General features: G+C 30.7%; 4 protein-coding genes across 7 annotated transcripts; 3 read left to right on the forward strand and 1 right to left on the reverse strand.

Moving 5' to 3' along the window:
- Positions 1-509: 509 nt before the first annotated feature.
- On the forward strand, positions 510-1,759 carry LOC126843759 (uncharacterized). The gene is made up of 4 exons (XM_050581540.1): positions 510-676; positions 830-1,045; positions 1,166-1,382; positions 1,443-1,759. The coding sequence occupies exons 1-4, from the start codon at positions 645-647 to the stop codon at positions 1,599-1,601; spliced, it is 624 nt and encodes a 207-aa protein (XP_050437497.1). The 5' UTR covers positions 510-644; the 3' UTR covers positions 1,602-1,759.
- Positions 1,760-2,958: 1,199 nt separating this feature from the next.
- Positions 2,959-11,242, forward strand: LOC126843822 (zinc finger protein GLIS2 homolog). Of its 3 annotated transcripts, none has more exons than XM_050581793.1 (5): positions 2,959-3,210; positions 6,445-6,582; positions 6,682-6,800; positions 9,016-9,216; positions 9,789-9,967. In XM_050581793.1, the coding sequence occupies exons 1-5, from the start codon at positions 3,164-3,166 to the stop codon at positions 9,836-9,838; spliced, it is 555 nt and encodes a 184-aa protein (XP_050437750.1). In that variant the 5' UTR covers positions 2,959-3,163; the 3' UTR covers positions 9,839-9,967. The 3 variants fall into 3 exon arrangements, with proteins under 3 accessions (XP_050437750.1, XP_050437680.1, XP_050437624.1); XM_050581723.1 differs by lacking the exon at positions 9,789-9,967 and adding an exon at positions 10,902-11,242 and having other exon boundaries at positions 2,960-3,206; XM_050581667.1 differs by lacking the exon at positions 9,789-9,967 and adding an exon at positions 10,902-11,240 and having other exon boundaries at positions 2,961-3,210.
- A 3,475-nt stretch (positions 11,243-14,717) lies between these two features.
- Positions 14,718-21,975, forward strand: LOC126841410 (voltage-gated potassium channel subunit beta-2). 2 transcript variants are annotated; one of them, XM_050577918.1, is made up of 8 exons: positions 14,718-15,503; positions 17,976-18,386; positions 19,050-19,177; positions 19,263-19,469; positions 21,062-21,150; positions 21,231-21,290; positions 21,353-21,538; positions 21,660-21,975. In XM_050577918.1, the coding sequence occupies exons 1-8, from the start codon at positions 15,310-15,312 to the stop codon at positions 21,759-21,761; spliced, it is 1,377 nt and encodes a 458-aa protein (XP_050433875.1). In that variant the 5' UTR covers positions 14,718-15,309; the 3' UTR covers positions 21,762-21,975. The 2 variants fall into 2 exon arrangements, with proteins under 2 accessions (XP_050433875.1, XP_050433950.1); XM_050577993.1 differs by lacking the exon at positions 14,718-15,503 and adding an exon at positions 15,799-16,243.
- Positions 21,563-24,997, reverse strand: LOC126841341 (T-complex protein 1 subunit epsilon). Its single transcript, XM_050577799.1, has 8 exons — positions 24,749-24,997; positions 24,228-24,453; positions 23,969-24,167; positions 23,342-23,534; positions 23,014-23,283; positions 22,677-22,862; positions 22,297-22,615; positions 21,563-22,236 (listed from the first exon to the last, which is right to left on the reverse strand). Exons 1-8 carry the CDS (start codon positions 24,854-24,856, stop codon positions 22,109-22,111), a joined length of 1,629 nt encoding a protein of 542 aa, XP_050433756.1. The 5' UTR covers positions 24,857-24,997; the 3' UTR covers positions 21,563-22,108.
- Positions 24,998-25,605: the final 608 nt, after the last annotated feature.

Below are 25,605 nucleotides of genomic sequence, written 5' to 3' on the forward strand. Positions count from 1 at the left end.
ATATGTTTTCACCCCTTCTAGGGGGAAGGATTTATGATATTATTGTTCATCAACGTTAATCGGTAATACTTATTCTAACGAAATCGGTTCATCGGTTTAACAATTTTGCGGGTTTGTACAAAAAATTCATTTTTTCATAATTCACAAGTTATCTCCTCAGCTCCGCATCGAAGCTAATATTGAATTAATTATACTATATTATATTTAATTAAAATGTTGGTAACACACTTCTGGGTGACGAGAAATGTAGTGGATGTGCGGTTAAATTACCGTCAAAATTTAACTTCATAATATACACGGTATTTTTGACCAGCGTCGGAAACTCTAGGGCCTAGGTGTTTCAAACAGCTTTACTCTTAAGGTCCAAAATGTCCAGGATGTCTGAACATACGTCACGAGACAACAGAAAATATTACTTTTAGAATATTGCGCGACATCTATGAGTATTGTAGAACACTAATGACTATATCACGTGTTTCCAATGTTTACATTGCTGTGGGCTATCTATTTGTTTTTAAATCAATGTTTATATAGTCCGGCTCACGAATTATAATAATACACTGGGTAATTCTCATGGTTGAAATATATAACCCTTCTGCTATATTATTTCTTAATTCGTTATTTTGATCAAGTACCAAAAAAAAATGGAAGAACTCGAAAGTAGTGAAGAATCTCCGTAAGTAAAAATATTATATGTCAATGATGTTACGTAAAAAGTGACCTAAACAAAGAAGTCAGTTCATAAAAAATCTAATTTTTAGTTAAATTTAAAGGTTGTTAATTGCCGTTCAATTTGGACTAAGTATGTAACGCTAAATTTAACTTTTAGATTAAAACTACGTGGACTGGATTTCGTTTTAAAATCAATTGAATGTGAAAAATATAAATCAAAACTTATTGAATATGGAATTGATGAACATATTATGGTCTATTTAACAGCTTCAGACCTCAGACAATTGGATGTTAGTGATACCGATATACCACTGATGTTAGAGGCTATAAACGTACTTAATAAAACATCAACATTTAACAAGCTGAAACTATCGTAAGTTTTTTATAATTTATTTATAGTTGAAAACTTATCATAATAATAATAATTTATTAAAATTCTATTGTTAAATTATCATATTTTGATAATTTTGTATCGGTTTTTACTTTTTATTAGGAACGAAGAAATATCAAAACTACAATCGAATATTTGTGGACAACTTGGATCGATCGCAATCGCTCTCAACCAAATGTATTATGTACTTTTAAACAATCCTTATGAGGATAAGTTAATTGATGATTACCTTTCGACAATTGACGCTGCGTCAATGATAAAACCTTATATGAGAGCGGAAGAAGACAGCATGAAAAAAACACTTAAAACTGTTTATAAAGTAAACTTAAATACAACATTAGTATAAAACTGTAATTTGTGATACCTCGTTTTATTCTAGATGGAAAAAAAGGGAAAATATAGTTTGCTCACTGCTGCAGCCTGTTCTGTGGTTTTATGTGGTTTCACTTTGGGATATTTTACATTTTTTAAAGGAAATACAAAATGCAATTCTATCTTTTTTAAGTATATGCCATTTAAAATGCAAGATATTTATTAAAATTAAATTTGATAGAAAATGGCAATTTCAGTCAATATTTTTGCTATTAAAAATATTTTATTGTGTTAATCTTATCTATGATAAATAACGTTTTTACTAACATGTTATATGTCTATATCATTTTTTAACTGTGAATAAAAAGAACTAAATAAGTCCTATTATAACGTTTATCATTATTTTAAATAAATTCAATTCATAAAATTATTGAGTATTGTTCTGTTTAAGTTAAATTTTACTTGTTTTAATATTAATAGCAATTTGAATATGTTTTTAACAAAAAAAATTGTGTCATTTTCTTAGAGTTATGTACTATATATTTTTAAAAGCTAGTAGTCACTCTTACACATTTGTATACACTTATGATACAGCAAACGTTATTAAAAATGTCATTATAAAGATAGTAACAACTATTTTAAATACTTTTTATATTTAATGCAACAAAGATAATAGTATTACTGTTAATATTCACCAATTATATTGTCCATGAACCTTGTGCATTATTTCTCCGGATAATGGCTATGACAATTGTTAATAACAATCAAAGCATATTAATCTGAATGATGAAGAGATATTAATCAATATTAATTTTAATGTTAGCATAAAGCGTAAATAATAAATATGTTTACATAAATTATTGTATTTCACCTTTTTATAACAATTTTAAATTGCATAATATATTTTAAAATGCATAAATAATAAAAATATAATTATTATATGGTTTTGTAGTAACGAAAAGGGTGTAGATTTAGCAATAAAAAAAACCTACCACAATCAAGAGAACTATGAAAATTATATTGCCTACTTCGAAAAAAAAAATAAAACCTAAAATAATTCTACAGTATATTCAAGTAATTATACAACAATATTTTATAAGTAATGTGGATATCACACTATACATTAAAATTTAACTTTTTTTTAACCCAAATCTAGGGTAAAAAATAAACTGATCTCAAAATTAATTTCGAATTATTTATACAATTAGAGGAGATTTAATAAACAAATTAAAAGTACTTGAGCAAATCTGATCCCGCATTCGGTTTCAGCGAAAAAAAAATTAATAACTGAATATATTATTCTATGATCGTGTTGTATTGTGTTAATTATAATAAATAGACAACACTTAAAATTAGGCCTCTTATTGTTGATACTTTATTATTTTATTCGATTCCTATACTACTGCCTATAACTACTAAAGTGGTGCACAAGCATAATCTTACTTTGCATAACAGTTAAGACAATGATGTGTTTGTATTTTATTTTTTTTACACTACGTACCTACCCCCTGTCAAGACTCAAGCTGTAATAATATGAAAACTAAGACCCCCAACTAAGAGAAACATATTGAGCCCATGTGGCATTTCCTTACGCAAGTTACATTTTACTCTACGACATGAACGTTCATTCGCATTATTTACCATCTCCAAACAGACTTTTTTCGACAACTTTTTATTTTTAGTCTTAAGATTAGTGCAAGTACCATTAATTTATTGTGCAAAATATATCTCAAGGTTTTCGTATAAAATAATCACAATAACATAATACATCGGCATTTTGTAATCAATATGATTGTCAACAATTCCAATAACCAGGATTCACCATGTTTTTGCAAGTAAAAAATTACTTTTAATCATACTGATATGTGATAACTTTATCTTGTGGCTATGCTTTAATGAACTTAGTTATTGCTTATAAATTATTATGTATTTATGTAAATAGAACATATTACTATACCTATATAAATGCTATCCCCCAAGAGTCGAGTCAATAAGCAGCCTACTGCCTATTTTAATTTTTTTATATTTTAACAAGTTATTTTTCGAATATTACAAAACATAAACGATCCCTAATTTATAATAATAAGTTCACTCACTAGGTACCTATACTTAGTTCATATTTAGACGATTAAAATTAATTTTATCCAAAATCATTAAAAGTGTGCAATTGGAAAAAATACAGTTTTTTTGTTTGAAACTATTTTTTTAATGTTTTAAATGGTTGTTTAACATAATTTAAAAATTATGTTTTAAACATGTTAAAAATATTGTTTTTTTATTTAAAAAGTTTTAAACAAATTTTAATATATTTTTGTATAAATCATATATATAATAACTAATTAGGTATGTAAAAATATTAAATATTTACTAAATACTTACTAATTCCGGCTGATCATTTTTTAAATTCGGGTTGTTTATTTAATTAGGCATTTACTTTTAAAAAATAAACAACTGTTACGTAAAAAATCTAATTTCAAAAGACTTCAGAAAAAAATCTTAGGCACATTTTTTAGTTAATTAGTTTTAAGTTTTAACTACACTTCTGACAATATAGTAAGAACTTGAGGTAATTTTTATACATGTATTAATATTTAATGTATAGGTACAGTACAATGGTTGTAGTGCAATCTACTATATAGACTCTATCTAGTCTATATTCCATAAAGTAAATGATGATGTAATATATATACACTTAACACTATACAGTAGTGTATTATGTATACATACAAATAACACATATTTGATAGTATATTATAGTATAATATAATAATATAAAATAGTATAATAATTATTCCATGAAATTCGAATTCTATATGTTTCGTTGAAACGTTTTAAACATATGTTTAAGACATTTTGTTTAAATCCCTTCGAAAAATATAATTAAATAACGAATTACTAAAACAATTCATATAAAAAATTGTAAGAAATAAGAATAATTCAAAAAAAAAAAAAATTATTATTTTACTGTACTTTTATTATGATAACATAAGTATTTAACATATTATATTTATAAATATAATTATTCAAATAGTAACATTTTAAATTAGATTGTGTAGGTTAAAAAAATAACAAATAAAATTAATCCAACAAATGTTGATTATAATATTCTATCCGGTAAGTTATTCGTCTGGTATTATTAGTGATTTAATCGAATAATCTACTAGGTTCGCAATTTAATAATAGTTTATTCGAATAAATTAAATCAAAATAAGAAACGATTAGAACAATGCCGACTCTGCGTGTGAACCTGTCAATTGTAATTAATATATTAATTACTATAGTAGACAAGTAGTACTAATAGTAGAATGTTATAGCCTTTTTAATGTATTTACAGCTTATTTTCAGTTTTTAAGCGGTATTCGACTATCCTAATAAACCACAAGCAAAAAATATTGAAGTTACGAACATTTTTTAATTATGTCATAATTTGAAACAATTTGCAAAACAGCTTCAATTTGAAAATTAGTTAACTAGACTAGTTCCCTTTTTACTCTTCATCTTATAAGTATAATTCATTTCTTTTTTAAAATTATTTTATATTCCGTAATAAAAAAAAACACTATCTCGTCACACCACATATTTATTAAGTAAAGGTAAATTTTTTATCAAATTTTGATATTAAAATGTTCTAAGTCATACTTAAACGCATATCAAAAATAAATCTATATTGATAATTGATATTTGTTTTTAAATTATACGACGCTGTTCCTTAATCTTTATTGTACAAAAACATTTACGAATATGTAATGAACCAAAGGTCTAAAACATAATATATACTACCTTGTACAGAAGATAGTAAGGTAAATGATACTTTGAATAAATAACACTTAATCAATTTCTTAATCACACGAAAACTGCTCAAGCTAGATTCGGTTCAAACGAGTCAACAATAGTAGTCAATGGTTGTATGCACAAGATACTTGATAATTCCGATAGAATTGAAGAATTTACATATTGTATTAAAAGGGTTGTACAGAAATTTGTAAATAAGTTAAAATAATGCAATTTACGTATTTTCCTTGTTGTTGTTACAAACAAATATTAATGTCAACAGGACAGGGAAAACTTAATTACTAAATGCTAGTAAGACTTGGTTTAAACAAGTACACAAGTCACAAGTTGCGTAACTAATAAAATTAGGAATAATTAGATAGGTACCCTACACGTGCCAGTGCCACGATCATTGCATGATGTCCTTTCCTTCTTCTTAACTTAAAACTGTCCACTTCCTCAGGAAAGGACATCGAGTAATGATCGTGACACGTGTAGGATATCTATTCAGGGCTTGAAACCTGTTTCAAAAATCGGTTAACTCCCTTACGAAATCGAAATCAAAATTAAAACCGAATTGGGGGAAAAATAACAGTTTTGTAAATCAAAACGGAAAACGGAAAAATATAACACCGGTTAGGTTCGATTCGTATCTGTGGACACTGGACCTCTTTAATACGTATTTTTTTACTGTGCTTGGTTTGGACTGGACTGCCTACTGGTTTAAACTACTATTCACTGATTTGCATCGAAGCGTTTAGCGAAGAATTTCATGCATCTCATCCGTTCAACTTTTCCCGGACGTCATATCTCTCGAAATGGCGACTGCTACTTCTTCCTATGGGGGTATCTAAAGTCGAAGATCTATGTCAACAGGCCACAAACCCTTTCCGATTTAAAGGACGCAATTAGAAGTAAAATCGCATCAATTCCAGGGGAAATGTTGGAGAAAGTGATGAAAAACTTCGGCGAGCGCCTCCAAGAATGTATCTCCGACCAAGAACGCTATCTGTCGGATATTCTGTTTCATAAATAATATTTTTTTCATATCCAATAAAACTTCCCTAAATTTGCAACAACTTGTTTTTTTTACCCCTCTACCTCAAAAATTAAAATTATGGCGCCCATTACAAATGTAGTCTTTCATTCTCCGTCACCCTGTACAACAATTTAGCACTGTTAATCGTTTAATTAGGTATACCGTTTATTGAACCTAAGACCTACCCAAGTCAATTACCACGTTATTTTGACTACTAATTACAATATAGAATAAATAATATTGACTGCGTTATTCGCAGATGGGACAAATGTGGTTTACATCTTAACAAATCGGAACTTGCAAAACATGTGACGAACCACATGGTACCTGGTCCACAAGGGTTGTTCTATTGCAAATGGAAGAGCTGTACCAGAGGAGACCGAGCTTTTAACGCCAAGTCAGTACATAAATTATAATATGTTTAGTGTTTGCATTTACATTTAATCAGAGACCAAGGCTAATTTCCTAATGCGTAACTCTATCATACTATTTTTAGGTACAAAATGTTAATTCACTTACGTACGCACACGAACGACAAGCCTTATCAATGTTATACTTGTGGAAAAAGCTTTACTAGGACGGAAAACCTCAAGATCCATGCACGCACGCACACGGGTATTTTTAAAAATATTTAAAAACTAAAAATTGTAATTTCAACTGCGGTGGTAACAATTAGAGTTGCAAAACAAACAATTTTTTTTTTAAATACGAAAAAAAACGTTTTTTTGTTTAAAACTGTTTTTAATGTTTTAAACTGTTTTTAATAAAATTTAAAAATTATGTTTTAAACATGTTAAAAACATTGTTTTTTTTATTTAAAACATTTTAAACAAATTTTACTAAATACTTACCAATTCCGGATGATTTTTAAATTCTAGTTAATTGTTTAATTAGATATTTACTCTTTAGAAATAAACAATAGTTCCATTTAAATAGTTCTAGAGACAGACTGTACAGACAATAAAGCAAACCCTTGGGCACATTTTTCAGATTTATGTATACATAAAAACAATAAATATTTGACATTAATTATTATATTATATCTTAAAATCTGAATTTTGTATGTTTCAACAAATACAAATTAGTTACTTAAATTAAAATAACAAACATATATATATATATATATATATATATATATATATATATATATATACATATTATTTAAATATAAATATAAGTATTATGAAAATTATAAAATAAATGTAATTATATAGTAAAGTTAAAACGTTTAAAACAATACTGTTAGTTTAAAACATTTTGCAACTCTGGTAACAATACATGTGCAAAACGGGCTGTATGTAAACTGCGCCAAAATAACCCTTTTTCTATAAGCTGATATTATGTAAACTGCGGCAAAAAAAATTTAACATTATACAGCTGCGACATTTTATTTTATATACCTATTTTATAATATACTATATACTTATATACAGTAATACTTGTAATAAGAAATAATAATATATAGATGCTATACAGAATGTTCAAGTTGACACATAAATAAAAATTAGAAGTGCAGAAGAAAGTGTAATATAACAACGAAGTAAAATAACAATGCAAAAATACAAATGTACTAACGAAAAGTGACAAAAAATAATGAAGATAAACAAATTTCAAGAATTTTTGAAAAAAGTATGTTTTAAGAATAAACAACTAAATATTAAACAAATTAAATTAAATGTAATCAATAATTGTATTATTATTTCAATTTTTAATTTTCTTGGGCAGTATTAGATGTACAATCATTTTTAATGTTAGTTAAATAATAATATTTCTCAATTTCATATTTTAAAATTGTTTTTTAATTTTAATTTTTACACCTTTACTCCTATTATGTGCACACCATAGACCTATACTATTACATGTTGCAAATTATCATTCGTATATATATTAGGTAGGTATTTAAAATAAATTGTCGCAGTTTGTAGAATGTATCTTATCATTTGTGTCGCATTTTGTATAATGTTTACATTTTTTTTGCCGCAGTTTACATAATATAAACTTATGGGTCATTATCTTAAAAAAGGGCAAGAAGCTGTATAAACCGACCGAATACAATTACCGCACCCACTCGAAAAGTTGTCATTTCATTTTTTAATTGTATATAATATATAGTAACAATAAATAATAATATATAAATTTCAAAAAGCGATTAGGGAATAATCGCTAGACAGCATCATTAAACATTAATTATTATGATAATTAGTATAGTTAAAAAATATACCTATATTCGATTAGAATGACCGATAAGAAACTTTAATTATTTTAAAAAATATATAATAATTACTTAAAATTAATAAATTGCCGTATTATTTTAATGGCGATTTTCGAATCTTACTCGCATGCGTACATTAATATAATAATCAGTCGTATATTAGTAATAACATGAACAGTTAAATTCATCACTAAGCACTATGTAGTAATTAAATAACCTTATCTATCATTATATTTCTTATACGACTCTAGTCAGAAGCCTCTTGTTTAAATTATTTTATTAACTGAATTTTCAAGGAGGTGGCTAATTTTTTTTTGCGACGTGGTTAATATTTGGCTTTCTTATCAAGACCATTCGGCAATTTACGTCTCAGTTTCGCATGATTTTTTAAACGGTTTCGGTGGATTCGTTTGATAATCGTAATATTATAGTACGACTGACATAATTATGTAAGCCATATAAAGATTATAAATGTATAAAGTTTATATGTTATATTAAACAAGAGAAAAATGATTTAATTCGTGAACTTTTTAATTCAACCCTTGAATATGTTTGAGGGTTTTATGTGTGAGTTTTGGGTTTGGTTTGTTTAAAATAATCATTATATTATGTTGACAGGAGAAAAGCCATATGTTTGCTCGGTGAATGGGTGCAACAAGGCGTACTCAAACTCTAGTGACCGTTTCAAGCACACCCGAACGCACTTCATTGAAAAACCGTACGCCTGTCGAGTAGAGAAATGTATGAAGAGATACACAGACCCAAGTTCATTGAGGAAACATGCCAGAAGTCACAACCAGCAAACTAGAACGATAACGAGTACGGAACAATTCATTTATATTTGAAAATAACTCCTCACCTACCCTTAGCACAGACGCACAATAAATAGTGGGAACAGTTACGCAGGATTGTACAAAGAATAGTAGTAACACATTCCAATATGATCAAATCACTATAGTAAAAAACGCTTCAAGATTATAATTCAGTTGGTGCGAGAAATATCGCTTTAAAAATAAGTTTAAAACAATATTCCTATTTTTGTGTCTACGCTATTTTTTTACCAGGACTTGAAACAGTTGTAGAGCTTTTTATAAACGTTAAATTTTAATATTTATTATTAATGTATAGAAACTCTAATTCTAAAAGTTTGTTTAATATAAGTTAGTTTTGGAGAAAACTTTTGTACGTGAACAAAAATGTCGAAAGAGACTTCTTCGATGAAATTCTTTCAATCATCAATTCTAAAGATAAATTTAAAAAAACCCAAAATTTTGGACAAAAATGTTTAACTTTTTGTACCTATTCTTTCTCTCTGTATAAAATTAGGGATTCTTATACATCGTTTTATAAAATGTGGAAATTTGTAAAATATTTCATTAAATGATTTTAAGGTTTTGTTTTCAACACGTGCGACCAATGGCCAATGCCATCAGTTCTTTAACAGAACATTATTTTTAGGGATTGGGTATCGACCCGATATTCCAATATTTGTCGCCGATAAAACCCCGATACCACTAATAGCGACCAATATCGAGTATCGGTTCTATTATCGGCCCTAATTATTTTTTGACTTGAAAAATGTTTTATATAAAAAAAAAAAAATAATATTATTTTTTATTTATAGAAATATACATAATGTCTTATCTGTATCCAAAACATTAATATATATATATATATATAATACAAAACTAAAAATTGTTCAACTGTACGTGTATCGTTTTAAAAGTCTATCTTACAATTTTCTCAATTTTTAATTTTTTTAAATCAGTAAATGATAAATTTTTACAAACAAATATTGCTTTTAAAAATATAATTTATTAAATAATAAATGTTTTTTTCTATTTATTATAATAGAAACTATTGCAATGTGTGTGTGTGTGTGTGTGTGTGTGTGTGTGTGTGCGTACGCTGACCAAATCCTTGGATTTACTCCACTTTCAACAAAATACAAACGTATGTATACAATTAAATATTTTATTCAATACTGTGTATTATATTATATTCTACTAGTTAAATAACACCTTGTTATTTTTTTTTTACTTTTTTTATGCTCTCATGTACAGAATAACACAAGAGTGTAGTATGTTAAAGACTAAAGTTATGAAACATGTAAATCAGTGAATTTCATCATGTATATAATGTAGAATGATTTATACATTTTTGAGAACATAAAACTTATTCCGAGATTGATTATTCAGTACAATAGTAGTTAACTGTTTAAAACAATATACGTGCAGATGGACAATATAGAGTTTTGTATTATAATTGTTTAGGGTTGTATACGTTACTGACCTATGACAATATGACGTCAACAAGTATACTTATGTGACATAATTTGTTGCAAAACAATTTGCATGCGTTAGCACATTCCATTCGAGGTATAAAATTTGCTGATGTCAGCACATTCTATTGAAGCCAGAACCCGCATATTATAGACTACATAAGTTGAATAAAATTACCATCATTTACTTACTAACTAGTAACTTATACCTACACATTTGCAGGTCAAGAGACGAACCTACAACCGTCGGGTGATTTGACGACTTCTACTATACTTGTCGACCAACCGTTGGATTTGTCTGTTCGATGGAAAAAATACCTATGAAATGTTGATTAACAATTTTGACAGTAGTATTTTTAAAACTAAACGTAGAGGACATACTTTAATAATTATTTATGATTCACCTTTTTACATAATAAAATTCACCCTTGTCCTAACCTAAATTAACCTAACCCAGAGTATATATACTAAAGTACATACATACTAAGAGTATACATAATATTTCTTGTAAATATAATTTTAACAACTAATAACGTATATCTACAATAAATCAGACAAATTAGATAAAATATTATTTGCACTTTACTATACCTATATGTATTATTTTTATTTGTATAATAAACGGGTAAAACCCTTTTGTATAATACAGCAAGTGTGAATGAACAATATTAAAATTTCATAAATACAGTCTCAGTAATTAAAGAAGATTATAAAAAAATAGTAAATGAATTTAGACATAATTTAAAAATAAATACAGTTTAACTTAATAATAATAGTAACAATGAGTAATAAATAAAAACATAATAAATAACAATTATAATAATTAATTGACAATTGAACTTAAAGCTAAATATACATTTCTTTTAAAAACAATACGTGACCTAAAGAAAAAATCTACATAATCCATAATTTGATTTGCTAATGTTAATGTTCTAGGGAAGAAAGTAACAGAATTATAATTATTTCTATAAAATGGAATGTGAAACAAGTTTATTTTCCTTAAAAAATGACTTGTTATATTAAACCCTATCATAGAAAGCAATTCTGGGGAAAAAATGTAACCGTTCAACAAGTCATAAACAAGCATTATATCACCAACCTTCCTTCTTACCTCACAACTCACAAGATATAAACCCCAGTTCATTTATTCACATATTGTATGAGTTCTTTGAAATAAATGGTATATTTAGTTTGTAACAAAATAACTTTTAACATTTAAACTGTACATTTTCAATAAGATTAATGGATGAGTGTTAATAAGGTGCCCACACTGTTGACCCAAATTCAAGATGAGATTTACCAAGTGCAAAAAATAAAATTTGCAAGGTATTATAATTATTGAAAGTAGCTGTATTTCGGTTAATAAATAATAAAGCCTAACATCTTAAGAGCTTTTTTAACACAAGTATTTATATGAGAAGCGAAGAACATGTTGCAATCGATAATAATCCCTTAGTCTCTAATTGAATTAACTCTTTTGACTGGACAGTTTTCTATTTTATAATCATGGTTAATAGCATCATTGGTACGTGAAAATGTAATGATATTACATTTATTTATATTTAATGGTAAACAATTTTGGCGACTCCATAATATTACAAATTTATCTAAATTCGCTTGTAAATTTAAGACATCAGCTGGAGAAGTAATCGTGGAAAATATTTTGGCGTCATCGGCAAATAGAAGTATATCGACCGTGTTATCAAAAATAGATGGTAAATCATTAATGAAAATGAAAAATTATCTTTACAATGCGCCTTAATAAATGCTAGTTTAGAGGCCTATTATTGTCATTGTACAGAGGACATGCACGTTTCATGCCAAACGAAGTAACGTTTGATTCCCTTTAGCGCCAAAAAATATAATTCAAATGGTTCGATAACACAACTTAACAAGTGGCAACATCAGTAGATCACGTATTTGAATAAATCTGGGTAGATACTTATTCGGCGACCAAAATAGTCCTTATATTTTTCGGCCATTACAATTTCTATTTATTTTTTAAAACCAGTAATAAAATATTTGGTAATCTAATGGCTAATTTTTATTTAACTTAAGATTTAGTGTGCTGTCAGCTGTTCGGTACACCGGTCACCAATATTCAGTCGTTTTCGGTAGTCTGATTTCAGCTAAGTCATGGAACAAAGTTACTAAATAAATTTAATTTATTCAAATTTTATGGTAAAAAAAGTTTAAGAAATCAAAATAACTTAACATAATATGATGTCGGACCAGGCCCAATAAAGCTTACTGTTATATCTGGACTGAAGTTAATAGCAAAAGGTACTTGTTTGTACCGATACATAAATACACTTAAGTCTAAACGAAAATGCACTCAGACCTATTATCTGGTTGCTGATAATTGTGGTGGCTTGATAATAAGTTTTGTGCTTATATTTACCAGTTAGAAATACTAAATATTGAAAAAAGTGCCGCCATCGAATCTATAATTAAAATAAACCCGTGTATGATCCCGTGATTTTTGTTCAACAGTTAAGGATTAAAAAGTAAAATTTAATTGTATACAAAACAGCAGGTATATGAGGTAAGCAGGTATCTGTTATGATCGAAAATGTATAAAATAACCAATACTTGTTCAATAACAAACCTCTGTCGACCATTTTGTAAGTATAAAGATAAAAAATGAAAATAAAGTGTAATTAAAAACAATATTTCATTTTAAAAAGTTGGCACTCGAAGGAGATAAGCTGAGTTAAGATTATTATAATACTTTAGTCTTTAACGACTTTAATAAAATGTTAGGTCGACAGAAGTGTTTATTATTGTTACGGTTTTTGTCTTTTTGGAAAACCACTTTTGTCTTTTAACACTGCTTTTATTATGATGTTTTCCTTTACAATCTGTTCTCGAGCACTCTTTCTTTTTGGTTTATTTCTTTCTTTCGTGGTAGGCACGTCCAACGCATTAACTCGAAAACATGTATATTATAATAGAGCATTAATTAATTCGAAGGCACGCAAAAAGACGATTTTATAGTCTTTTCGTAGTTTGTACGAAAATGATAAAGTAGCCATACTGCGTTACCTACTCTTTGTTAAAAATTAATAATTAATAAATATAGATAACCATCAATGGATGATTTCTCCACACAAGTCAAATTAACTTATATTGTATTATCCTGTCAGCAATAATAATTATTGTAAACAAATTTTGAGTAGAAACTGAAATTCTACTAATTTTAAAATGTATACACATAATTCAAGTCCGTGACTTTTTGTTTAGCAGCTTTTTGATATGTTTTCAGTCACACAATTTTATAGTACAAAATATAGTTGTACCAGACTGAGACAAAAAACATTCAAAACGAATTTATCTCAGTAACAATAAATAAAGTGACATAATATTAGTATATACAAATATTATTATCTTTTTTTTCCAATTAATATTGTTTATTGATTTGTATTTACTGTTTTTCGTTTATAAACAGAAAAACCAACAAAAAAATAATTCTTAACACTCAAACTAAAAAATAACCATTTAATCAATAAAATGAAATAGCCTCATATGGCTATGGCGAGACAAATAAAACAGTTTTATGTGCTTTTTTTTATAAAATTAGAAAAATGTTACATATTTTGTCGTTTTTACAATAACCGATTAATTACATTTTACCCAACATGTCCATTCTGTACAATAGTGTAGATTATACACGGTAGAATCTATATAATTTAAATTATAATATTTAAAAATTAATGATAAGTATATCCTGTACACATTATTTTATTATTATTATTATTAAACTGCTAAAAAAAAAAAATTTTTGATTTACGCAAATAGAATTAACAATAAACAAGTTGCGTTTACGTTATCGGACCATGTGCAATAGGCGCCCACGAATTTCGAACAACGGGACGCGTATGGAGGTTCAACGATAATATAAACTTTGGAAGCCTGCGGGTGAGAGTGGGCGATCCGCGTCCCTACACCGTACCGTCGTCGCTGCCGCTGCTTGACGTAGCCGAAGCGTGCCACTGAAAGCGTGCGGATGCGCGTTATATTAAAAACAGCGGGCCACGGCGGCGGCGTATGCATTGGTGTTCGTGGCCCGTGAACGATCGTATGCCACCGCCGTCGCGGTCGTGCTTTGTGTGAGGGTATCGTGTGTTCAATTATATAAATAAAAAAGAAACACTCGCCGTCTTGGTAATTAAACAAACTAAAACTTTTTTATCGATTTGGCCGATCGTCCCTAAGCTATTGATGCTATTAATTACTTTAGTCGTGTAATAATGGTGCCGTTAATTACGCGCTGTTTACTATTATTCGAACTCCGTTGGCCACCGTCACTGCTTTTGTCGTAGCCGGACGCTTTATTTTTAGACCCGTCATCCGCCACCGCCGCGTATATCATTCCCGTTCACGTCGTCGACACCGCCAACAAAACAAGGAACATCATAGGGCGGCAAAACACTTTAATAAATCTTTTTTTTCTTTGCTACCTCGTTTCACTTTACCACATTACGTATTCGCATATAGACACACCGTAAAGGTCAGCGGCGCGCGGAGTGATCGAACTTACCAAGCTGGCCCATCAGTTTTGGCTCGGTTGGGGTTCGGGCTCGGGCTCGTGCCGCGCGCAAACGGACGAGGAAAAGAAGGAGAAGAAGGAGATGGCCGAGGCGGCGGCCCGGCACGAGCTGTATACACAACAGCAGTGGGCCCACCAGAGGGCCGAGCGGGCCGAACGCAACGCCGAGAGACTTGAAAGGGAAATACAGGCTCAAGCCGCGTCGGCGGCCGCGTCCGAGTCGATGGCCGATCAACTCCACTATGCCGACAGCCTGTCCGGATCAGTACAATCTATGTGAGCGCACCAATAATCATTATTTGACCGAATTCTTACTATCGTTATTATTTATTTATTTATTATTATTGTTATAATTATTCGATGTGTAAGCGTATATATTTTTATATTTAGCGTATATATTTTTATATTTAGCGTTTATATTTTTATAATAATATTACATGTCTTAGTGCAGACCGGAGAGGGTGTATATTGGGGACTACTGTTTACAACCGGCCTAGTTATGCGGGTGTCATGTGGCCGTGTCGAGGTGCGCCTTATTACTTTTACGGCCGTTGATCGGCCGCGGTCGCCGAAGGCTCGATCGTCTCCGTTTCGCGCCGATCAATTCGCGTGCCACAAAGCTGCATACAGCTATACCCCGGGTGGCGCTCAGGCGCGCTCGATGACAAACGAAAACAAGGCGCGGCGGTCGGATTTTCCGCATACCGGCCGATGCCGTCGCATACGCATAAGGGACGCGACACGCGCACGCGTGTCTTCACGTACCAATAACGGTAACAAAACAACAAAAAATCGAAAGATAAAAATCGCCTTTTTTTTAACGAATTATATTTGCCGAATTTTTTTTTCTTCCTCTTCTTCTCATCTCGTCTAAAATTCATTCGGTTCGCATCGAGCGATAACGATAAAATGTTATTTCAATTTCCTGTTAATGACGGTGGAGGCGGTGGTGGACCACAGAGAAGCGGCGGTGGGTCGTCGAGCAAAGACGATTCACAACAAACTTCTATTTACAGGTAAGAAACGGCCCAGATGAGCCCAAGAAAAAAGTCGTTCTTAACGGTCGTGAACGCACTCTAAAGGCGTCGAGCAGTCTACGGCGCAACAAGAAATCAATAACACCCCCTCATCTAACCTTTTTTACTCGCCACGGCCGCGTTCATCCAAAAACCAATAATTATTATTCCAATTTACTAAACACGTGACAGTTACGGAAGACACGTATTATGATTGTATTCATTTAATTGACTTAGCAATCAACAGAAAAAATCGTACTGGGAAACCATCCAACTCACATGAGTTGGATGGTCTGATGTCGTGATAATAACCCTCAGTGTCTAAAAAGAGCAATCATGTATTATTTGACTTATGATATCACAGAACAAACCTTGTCTTGAGATTTTAATGAAGAATATAAGATATTTATAATTTATTTCAACGTAAAGATTTTTTTACAAATGGTATTTTTAGTTTTGTAAGTAATGTTGTTAGCTTTTTCATTTGGGAACAGTTTAATTTACAATACAACTGTCATAATATAGTATTAAAGAAAAAGTTTGTAAAAAGTAATTATGTTACTTTATTTTTCAAGATGAGTAAATAGTAATGACTGCAACTTTTTTAATCGGATGTCATGGTATAACGCTGTTAAAGGAGAACTGTTCATCACATTACTTCTTATATAGGGCAAAGGCCATCGATTTGTCTATAAATAGCTTATAGTTAATACTTGCCTATTGTTTTGCCTACTCAGTACTAAACCCAGCGCTTCCTTTCGCTTGTCTTTTGCATAGCAGTCACGACTGTTACCATCGTGGCTAATAAGTTGTTCTTCCGGGTAATTTCACTGGTCAATATTTAAACATAGAAAACGTTAATAGTGTTTATTAACACTAGCTAATATTTACTATTTATAAATTATCTACAGACTACATTTGTAGGTAACTTATTGTAGGTCACTTCAATCTGTGATTATTATTGGCAAATATCATTACAGACCACGCAAAGTCTTTGTAGTCAATACTGTGATTAACGCGTAAACGGAATAAGTAGTAGACAACTTGCCACTTGGGCATAACCATTTTGGCACATTGTTTTGTTTTATTTAAAGTACCTACTGTGTTTAAACATATTTAAACGGTAAATTACTTTTTATGATACTGTTCGCTCAGCGTATTGCGGTCGATTAACATCCTAATGCAGTCACTAATATATAGGTTAATGCTAGTACAGTATGCTACTGCATTGTTCTCTCCATGACGCAAGTCTCACGCCCATCGGCCAATATTATACCTATATATATATTTATACAGGGTGATCATTTTATCGTGAACCACTCAATATCTTATAAAGTTCCGTTGGGGTGGGGGGGGGGTGCTCCAAAAGATCGTTCATATTTAGCGGTTTGACCCATATATATATATATATATATATATTATACACGTTGACGCGTATACATACTACATAAAATGTTTGCTCTCTGCGGTTTTGACTTATGTTTAATCGGTTATTTTAGACTTGATAGACGATAGTGACTTAAAAGATTTTGGCTGGTATTGATTTATTCTATTTAGCGACCAACCAACTAAATTTTTCTTTTAACAATATATACTATACAATAAAGGGGGCAACAACCACGTTAAATTAACGTTTTATTTTATGATACATTTTTTGTTAATATTTTTTAATGCATGTAATAAATAAAACGAATTGCCAGTAAACCGGTACACTTCGTATGTTGCCTCACAGATGCAAGGCGCCCATAGCCAGCTTGGACTGTATGGCCGACTTGGGCAGTACCACGGAACAGCTGTGCGCCAAACTACAAGCGGCGGCCAGCAAAGATTCAGCGGACCGCGCCTGTTCCACACAGTCTCCGAGCCAGACGTCCGGTTTGCGATACCGAAACTTGGGTAAGAGCGGTCTGCGGGTGTCTAACATTGGACTGACCACGTGGTCTACGTTCAACACGACGTCCAGCGAAGAACAGCTGGACGCGGTCGTGACAGCCGCGTACAATGCCGGCATCAACCTGTTCGATCTGACTGAAGGACCACAAAACAGCGAACAGGCCGAGATCCAGTTAGGCAACATACTCAGGAAGAAAAACTGGAAACGAGTGTCGTACAGCTTGATCACGAAAATACACTGGCAATACAAGTGAGTACAGATTAGCATTGTCGGTCAAGAAAAACTCACACGGTTGGAATTTTGAAATACGTTAAAACGGTATTTTTGCATAGGAAGTTTAATATATTGTTAAAGGACGCTACGAACCCTATAACAATTTTATTTTACTGTCAGTCAGTCTGTAAAGTTCGATTAAAATATGATGTTTCATAATTAGCGACAACATTTTATAAGTTGATTATTATAAAAATAATCAGAAATCGTAATGCCTTAAAAACACTTTTCATCTTTTCAATGTAAAAAGACGAAATTCATTTTTTTTTTAACTGCTACTGCCAAACGCCAGTAAAAAAAGTCTTTTAAACATGAATACGTACAAACAAATATTTGAAATTTCTTTAAAAAATTGGCATAATTAACATTTTCATAGAACAATATTTGTCAAATATTGTCTACACTTTGCTTAAAATTCGCTTTAAGATTTTTAGCGTTATGTTATTGATATTTTGCTGTTTAACGCCAGCCTTGTTTTCAATTACCCCTTAACACATATTTTACCTTACTTGTTAAATTCGTTAATACCCAAGGAGTAAAAACAATAAGTAATAATTTAACTGTACAAAATGCTGCGTAGAGTAAAATTATAGTTTACAAAATAAAACATATTCATAATGTTTATCTTAATTCGTACAGGTCTGAAGAACGAGGGTTGTCCCGCAAGCACATTATAGAATCGGTCAGGTCGTCCGTGGCCCGTCTACAACTGGACTACGTGGACATAGTATTAATCCAGAAGGCCGATCCTATGTGTCCTTTGGAAGGTAATGTGTTACGAGAGTCCAAAGTTGTCTCATGAATTGTAAATAATAATATAATTAAATAATATAATTAAAAATCACGTTGCAGAAGTGGTAAGAGCTATCGACTTCTTGGTGTCCGAAGGGTTGATCATGTATTGGGGCACGGCAAGGTGGTCGCCTATAGACGTCACCGAAATGTACACGGCCTGCCGACAGCTCAACTGCCCAACGCCTATCCTGGAACAATCCGAATACCACATGTTATGCAGAGAAAAAGTGGAGATCTACATGCCCGAACTTTATAACAAAATCGGTATGTGTAATTAAAGAATTATAGTACTGACAATAACTTTGTGATATGGTAATAATTAAAACTGGTTGTAGCCTAAAGGTAGAAGGGAAAATGTACATTGTTTTGCTTATCAGGCAAAAAAATATATTTTTGAGCTAGAAATTTGTCTTAAATTTGGGTCAAAAATTCATTAGAGAATATTTTTATAACATAATAAATTATTTAAAAAAAAATTGATAATACTTTTTTTCCAACTAGTTTATTAATAGCTGGTATCCGTAGTATGTTATTCGACACATTTCGAAAAAATACTTTTATTATATGTACCTCCTATATCTATAGCTGAGAAGGTGTTGTTTTTTAATTTATGCTTTTTTATAGGCTTTATTATAAAGTAATTAGCTCAAAAATTATTATGAGTATATGTAAATTATTACAAATACATACGAACAAAAATAAAAGTTACATTTTTATTTTTAAATAATAATGGTTGTTAAACTTTAAAACTATATAAATTAACAATGTAGAAGAAGACAATAATCACAAAAATAAAAGTAATTTTAACAAAATAGTTAAATTAAAAGGCTGGGAAAAGAGGTTAACTTTAGACTATTTTTTCTTGTCTATAGGAAAAAGCGAAGGAAGTCGGTGAAAAGTATGTTGATAATAGACGATGTTAGATGGAGTGAAGTTGAACTAAAGAATTGATCGGCAACCTCGTTACCAGCGAGTGATATCAGCGTGGCCTGGGGACCAATTAAATAGGACTGACTTATTTTGATAGTAAATAGAAAAAATAAAGAAGATGAGATAGTCTGTAGAGGAGAGCTGATGAGATAAAAATAAGTACTTGAATAATAACATGACTTTACTTTGTGAAAGATGAATAAGATGGGTGTAATTTTGCTAAAAAGACTAAATTTGTCAGGAATGAAAAAAGAACAGCCCGCTGAGTTGGCTGATACCGAACCTTTAGTTTATGTAAGACATGTATTGGGAAAATAAGAAAAGAGATTGTTAACAACAGCTGTTGGAGGTAGAGAACGGAGGTTTTTAACACGAAGACCGAGAAAACTTGTGTTGGAGATTTCAATAGTATTAAAGGAGAGTGAATTGAATGGGAAATCTAAGAACAGTAATCTCGATTATGTTTTATATACAAGAGGTGCTATAGAAGATGGAGAGAGAAACCGAGGAAACCATAAGGGGTGATTTGGAAACATAACGCCAGGATTTGACATCGGTGGATAGTTTATAGATTTGGAAATTAGAAGTTGAGAAGGATTTTAGTAGAAACTTACCAGTTGCCAGGGAGCCATCGGTAGCGGATTTCTATAGGGGGGGGGCATGTTGCGAATAAGCTATAATGCTACGTAGGCAGAAGGCTAGAATGAAATAATAGGAAAAATTATTATAGAGAGACCAACAATAATTTTTAATAAGCGCACTTTACGCAAGCGTAAGTTATAATTCCTGTAAACCTCCCCGACTCCATTGTACTGGCTTTTCCTAAAGACTAAATGTGCAATTTACATCGAGCCCATGTACTGTCAAGTTTCGAAAAACTCCTTAAAGGAAGAATAATATGAATCGTTTTCATCAATGCATTACAGGGGTTGGTTTGATGGCTTGGTCGCCAATGGCCATGGGTCTCATGCCATCCTTGAAAGATTCGCTCAGACACCGCACTAATGCTAATAGGGTAAGTACATTTTAACACCATAATTCCAAAATTTGAATTGTATAAAATACTATATTAATTATTAATAACTGTTGTTTTAGGCCAAATCGTTGAGCATTAGCTGGAGCCAAGACGACCGCAAACCTCCAGCTAACAAAGAAGTAAACTAAGGAGGCATTTATTTTTTATTGGGCAATAATTTGTGACATTATTGTTGTTTTAGGAACAAACTACGTCTTCTAGAAGCACAAAAGAAATAATGTGTTCAATTTCGTTGATAGCCGAACGCCTGGGCTGTAGTCTGGTCCAATTAAGCATAGCGTGGACATTGAAAAACGAGAGCGTACAATGTCTGTTATTGGGTGCGGCAACAACACATCAGTTCTACCATGCTTTACATGGACTTCAGGTAAAGGAAGAAATTATGAAAAAATTTGTTATTTAAAATTATATATTTATTACAAATATGATATTAGTATAATAAGAATTTTAATTGATTACAATACAATTTGAATTTAATTTGTGTTTAGTTGTTGCCAAAACTCAATTCAACTGTAATGGCTGAACTAGAACGTATACTTGACAACAAACCCGTACGACCACCGATGGTGTCTACACTGGCAATGAGATGACAAACAGTGTGCCCCCCGGGTGTATTGGGGGGCACTGGCATGAATGTCGAAGGCGTTAAAGAAGGCAACGATGAGTTTGACACTAAAGAACGAAAAATACCGTTTTGCGTAATTCAATAAACCTCGTTGTTCTATTATTATATTATGATACAACATCATGATGTTAGTATTATAGATTTTTTTAAATTGAAATTATACGTCCAATTTTAATTTATTAGTATTTTAATTTATTATTAGAAAAAATATTTCAATTTACACAACACATGTAAATTAAAAATACATAAAAAAAGGACTGTTTTTTAGGAAAACAAATAAGTGCAATCGATTTTTTTTTTTTGTTTAAAGTATTATTCATAATTTTCTCCCGGAACTCTCACATCATCGATTTTTAGTACCATCTTTACTAACTGTGCAGCCAGAATGATTTGCTGTTTCTTGCTGTGGAGGGTTTCAATAACATTTTGTTCTTTCATGTCTAAATAAACCAGTAGTTATATTAATTACTATTTTTATGTATCATACTTAAAATAATTACCATTGGTTCCAATAAGCATACAATCGATTCCTAAAGCTGGATTATTTTCTTTGATCTGCCTGGCCCTCACTTGAGTTAGAGTATCGATTGGAGATAATCCACTGTTCTCGGCCAATGCTAATGGAACGCTTTCTAATGCATCTGCAAAGGCACGGTATGCATATTGTTCGATAGAGGAAATCTTATCGGCTTCTGAAGAAATTGCAATAGCGCAGGAAATTTCTGCTGCACCACCTCCGTAAACAATGCGATTGTCTTGTACCAAGTTGCGAACAACACATAAAGCATCATGAATACTACGTTTGGCTTCTTCGATTATCTAATAGGATAATAACAAAATTAATAAACGAGATTGACTCAAATACTTATAGTGAACTAACCATTTTATTTCCACCACGTATAAAGATGGTGACGGCTCTAGAATTCTTGCACTCTTCGATAACCAACATTCTGTCTTTAGTAGTACCAAATGAAAGTTCCCGAACTTTTCCAGCGTATCCAAGTTTTTCCTTGGATACTTCTTCAAAACGAGGAATAATTCTGCCTCCAGTGGCAATAGCAATCAACTATATTACCAAAAAATTACTATAATTTAAATATATATATAATAATTTATAAATTAATATAATATAGTTCAATATCATATTTTTTTTAATGTTAATGTTACTCCTATTAATTTAAGTTAAATTTCAATTACAATTTTGAATAATAGCTTACTTCAATCTCAGGACCGCCGACCCAGCGTACAGCAGGCAATTCGTGCTGAAGTAACAAATGGTTGGCTTCATCGTCAAAACCCCATTGACAGATGGCTAATGTAGCACCGGCATCTTTAACTTGTTTCACCATTTCATTGAATGTGTCTTGTTCATATTTACGAAGCGCTCTGTAATCTTCAACAGAAGACACATCTAACTTATGTTTAGTCTTGGGCTTGGGGGGTTCAAACGGGCAGGTGAGGATAGCCAAATAAACATCTTTTAGTTCCTAAAATTCATCAAACATTAAATACTGATGACTATTATTAAAGTATTTTTACTCTTACTTTGGGCATTTGGGGATGTGAAAAGTCTTTGTCAACAACTACTCCTTTCACTAGTATTGTGTCCTCTAATCTTCCACCTTCCTTTCCTTGAACTTTAATTAACTCAAAGTTGACATCACGCTTTTCAAAATCTGCCACAGAAATGACAGCGTTGACAGCAATTTCAGCCATTTGGCGATGACATTTATTTACTCTGATAACAATAAATAATACAAACTATAATTTGGCAACAAAGTATTTAACAACAACTCACATTCTACATTTAAAAAAACCATGCTTTCGCCATACAAAAACATAGTAAGATTAGAAAAAAAAGGTAATATTTATTTTCAATGGATCTTAACTAACCTAGTTTTTTAAGTATTTAATATTATACAAAAATAAATACACTACTTTTTAACATAATCTGACTACATAAAGGTTCCAACTTTGAAAAAATTTAAGGTTTTTTTTTTAAATTTTCCTTGGGTATTATATTTTTATAAATAATATAGTATGCATTAATAATAATATAATCAGGGCTTAAGTTATAATATTATGTCAATTCTTTTCGTTACAGAAATAATTTCATAACCAAAACAAAATTCATTATAACGTTTCAATTCAAACCCTGAATCTAAATCTTACATCTTTGATCCTAGAGTTGTCATAGCTGTCTTGATAAGAGGTTCTAAATTATTGATGTCAACGGGGAATGAATCAGCAATAGAATCTAAATGTTTGCATGCACTCTGAGCAGCTAACTCAAAACCATCAGCAATTCTAATCGGATGAATACCCTGATCTAGCAGATGTTCAGCTTGTTCAAGTAATGCACCAGCAATGACTAAAAACATATGTTTATTTTAATAATAGTTTAACTAAATGAGATATATTTATTACTCACCGACTACGCCAGTAGTTCCATCTCCGATTTCATTGTCTTGCGACTGTGAAAGTTGTACCATTAATTTGGCGATTTCATGATCAACGTCCATCATGTTCAATATAGTAGCACCATCGTTAGTAACGGTCACTTCTCCATCTGAAGACACCATCATCTTATCTAAGCCTTTAGGCCCTAGAGAAGTAACTAATGTCTTAGCGACAGATCGTGCTGCCATAATATGAGACTAAATAAAAAAAAAAAAAAAAAAAAAAAAAAATTGTAGTTTCAAGTTATTTAACTTATATAACATTATTTGCGATGACACTACTATATTAAAACCTAATGGAAACCCATTTAAAACATGGTTTTTAATACATGTGGTATCAAGTAGGAAAGTTTGTAATGTTGCAAATTTACACCAGATATTAACCACCTAACAACAATTACATTAGCTGTACTTAAATTTTAACCGAGTACCGTGCAAATGTACAAGTTTTAATTTTGAATTTTAATAATTATTTTTTGAGTATTTAGCAAACCTTCAATGCATCGATTCCGGTTAATCTTCGTTGCTTGTGCTGATCTTTAATGATGATGAATGGCGTGCCGAATTCATCGAAACCCAATGAACCGGGTATGAAAGACATGGCCGATTTCGTCGTTTGTTCAACTATATGTTAAAAACTTTACTATAAACTTCTAACAAAAAAATTATCTTTAAAAATAAACGAACCTATTACAGTAATTGCGAGTTGCAACTTATGCCGTGCACGAACGGACAAGAGAATACAAAATTATAGGTTAGGGTTTTACTAAATAAATGACGAATTGCACTTTTCGTACTACTGACGCCGGCCAAACCGTGGGTAATAATATTTATACTGAAAACATTCACCGACCGTATAATAGATAGACTGACAATCTGTTCCACGACATGAAATGATCGTTGAGCGATTCTTTAATACTATATGTTAATATTTAAATCGCATGCTATTAATTATTACAATAATTGTCACTATAAAATGGCGAAAATGAAAAACCAAAAGGGTACAAATAAAATGTTTTCATTTAGAAAAAAAAACAAAATTTAACTTTTAATTTTTTTAACCAATATAGGTGTATCAAATAATTCACAAAAATATTACTTTGGCATTAATTTATTGAATAATAAATAACATTATAATTAAATGATTATGATTTACAAATTTAAATAAACAATTATATTCGATTGAAAAATAATCGTTTTTTTTCTTCAAATAAACTATTAATAATATTATTTAAGTAATATTGTTATTTCTAATTTATTTGAATTCGGAATGCGTTATTATTTGAAAATTTTGAATGAAACATATTATTATTAAATTTTTATCTCAATTAAACGTTAGTGATGCTTTTA

The sequence above is a fragment of the Adelges cooleyi genome, unplaced genomic scaffold, assembly GCF_023614345.1.
Source record: "Adelges cooleyi isolate 19-005CV unplaced genomic scaffold, UGA_ACOO_1.1 ACOO_flye_CR_arks_rails_tigmint_CR_PRNA_1, whole genome shotgun sequence".
NCBI classification, from domain to species: domain Eukaryota; kingdom Metazoa; phylum Arthropoda; class Insecta; order Hemiptera; family Adelgidae; genus Adelges; species Adelges cooleyi.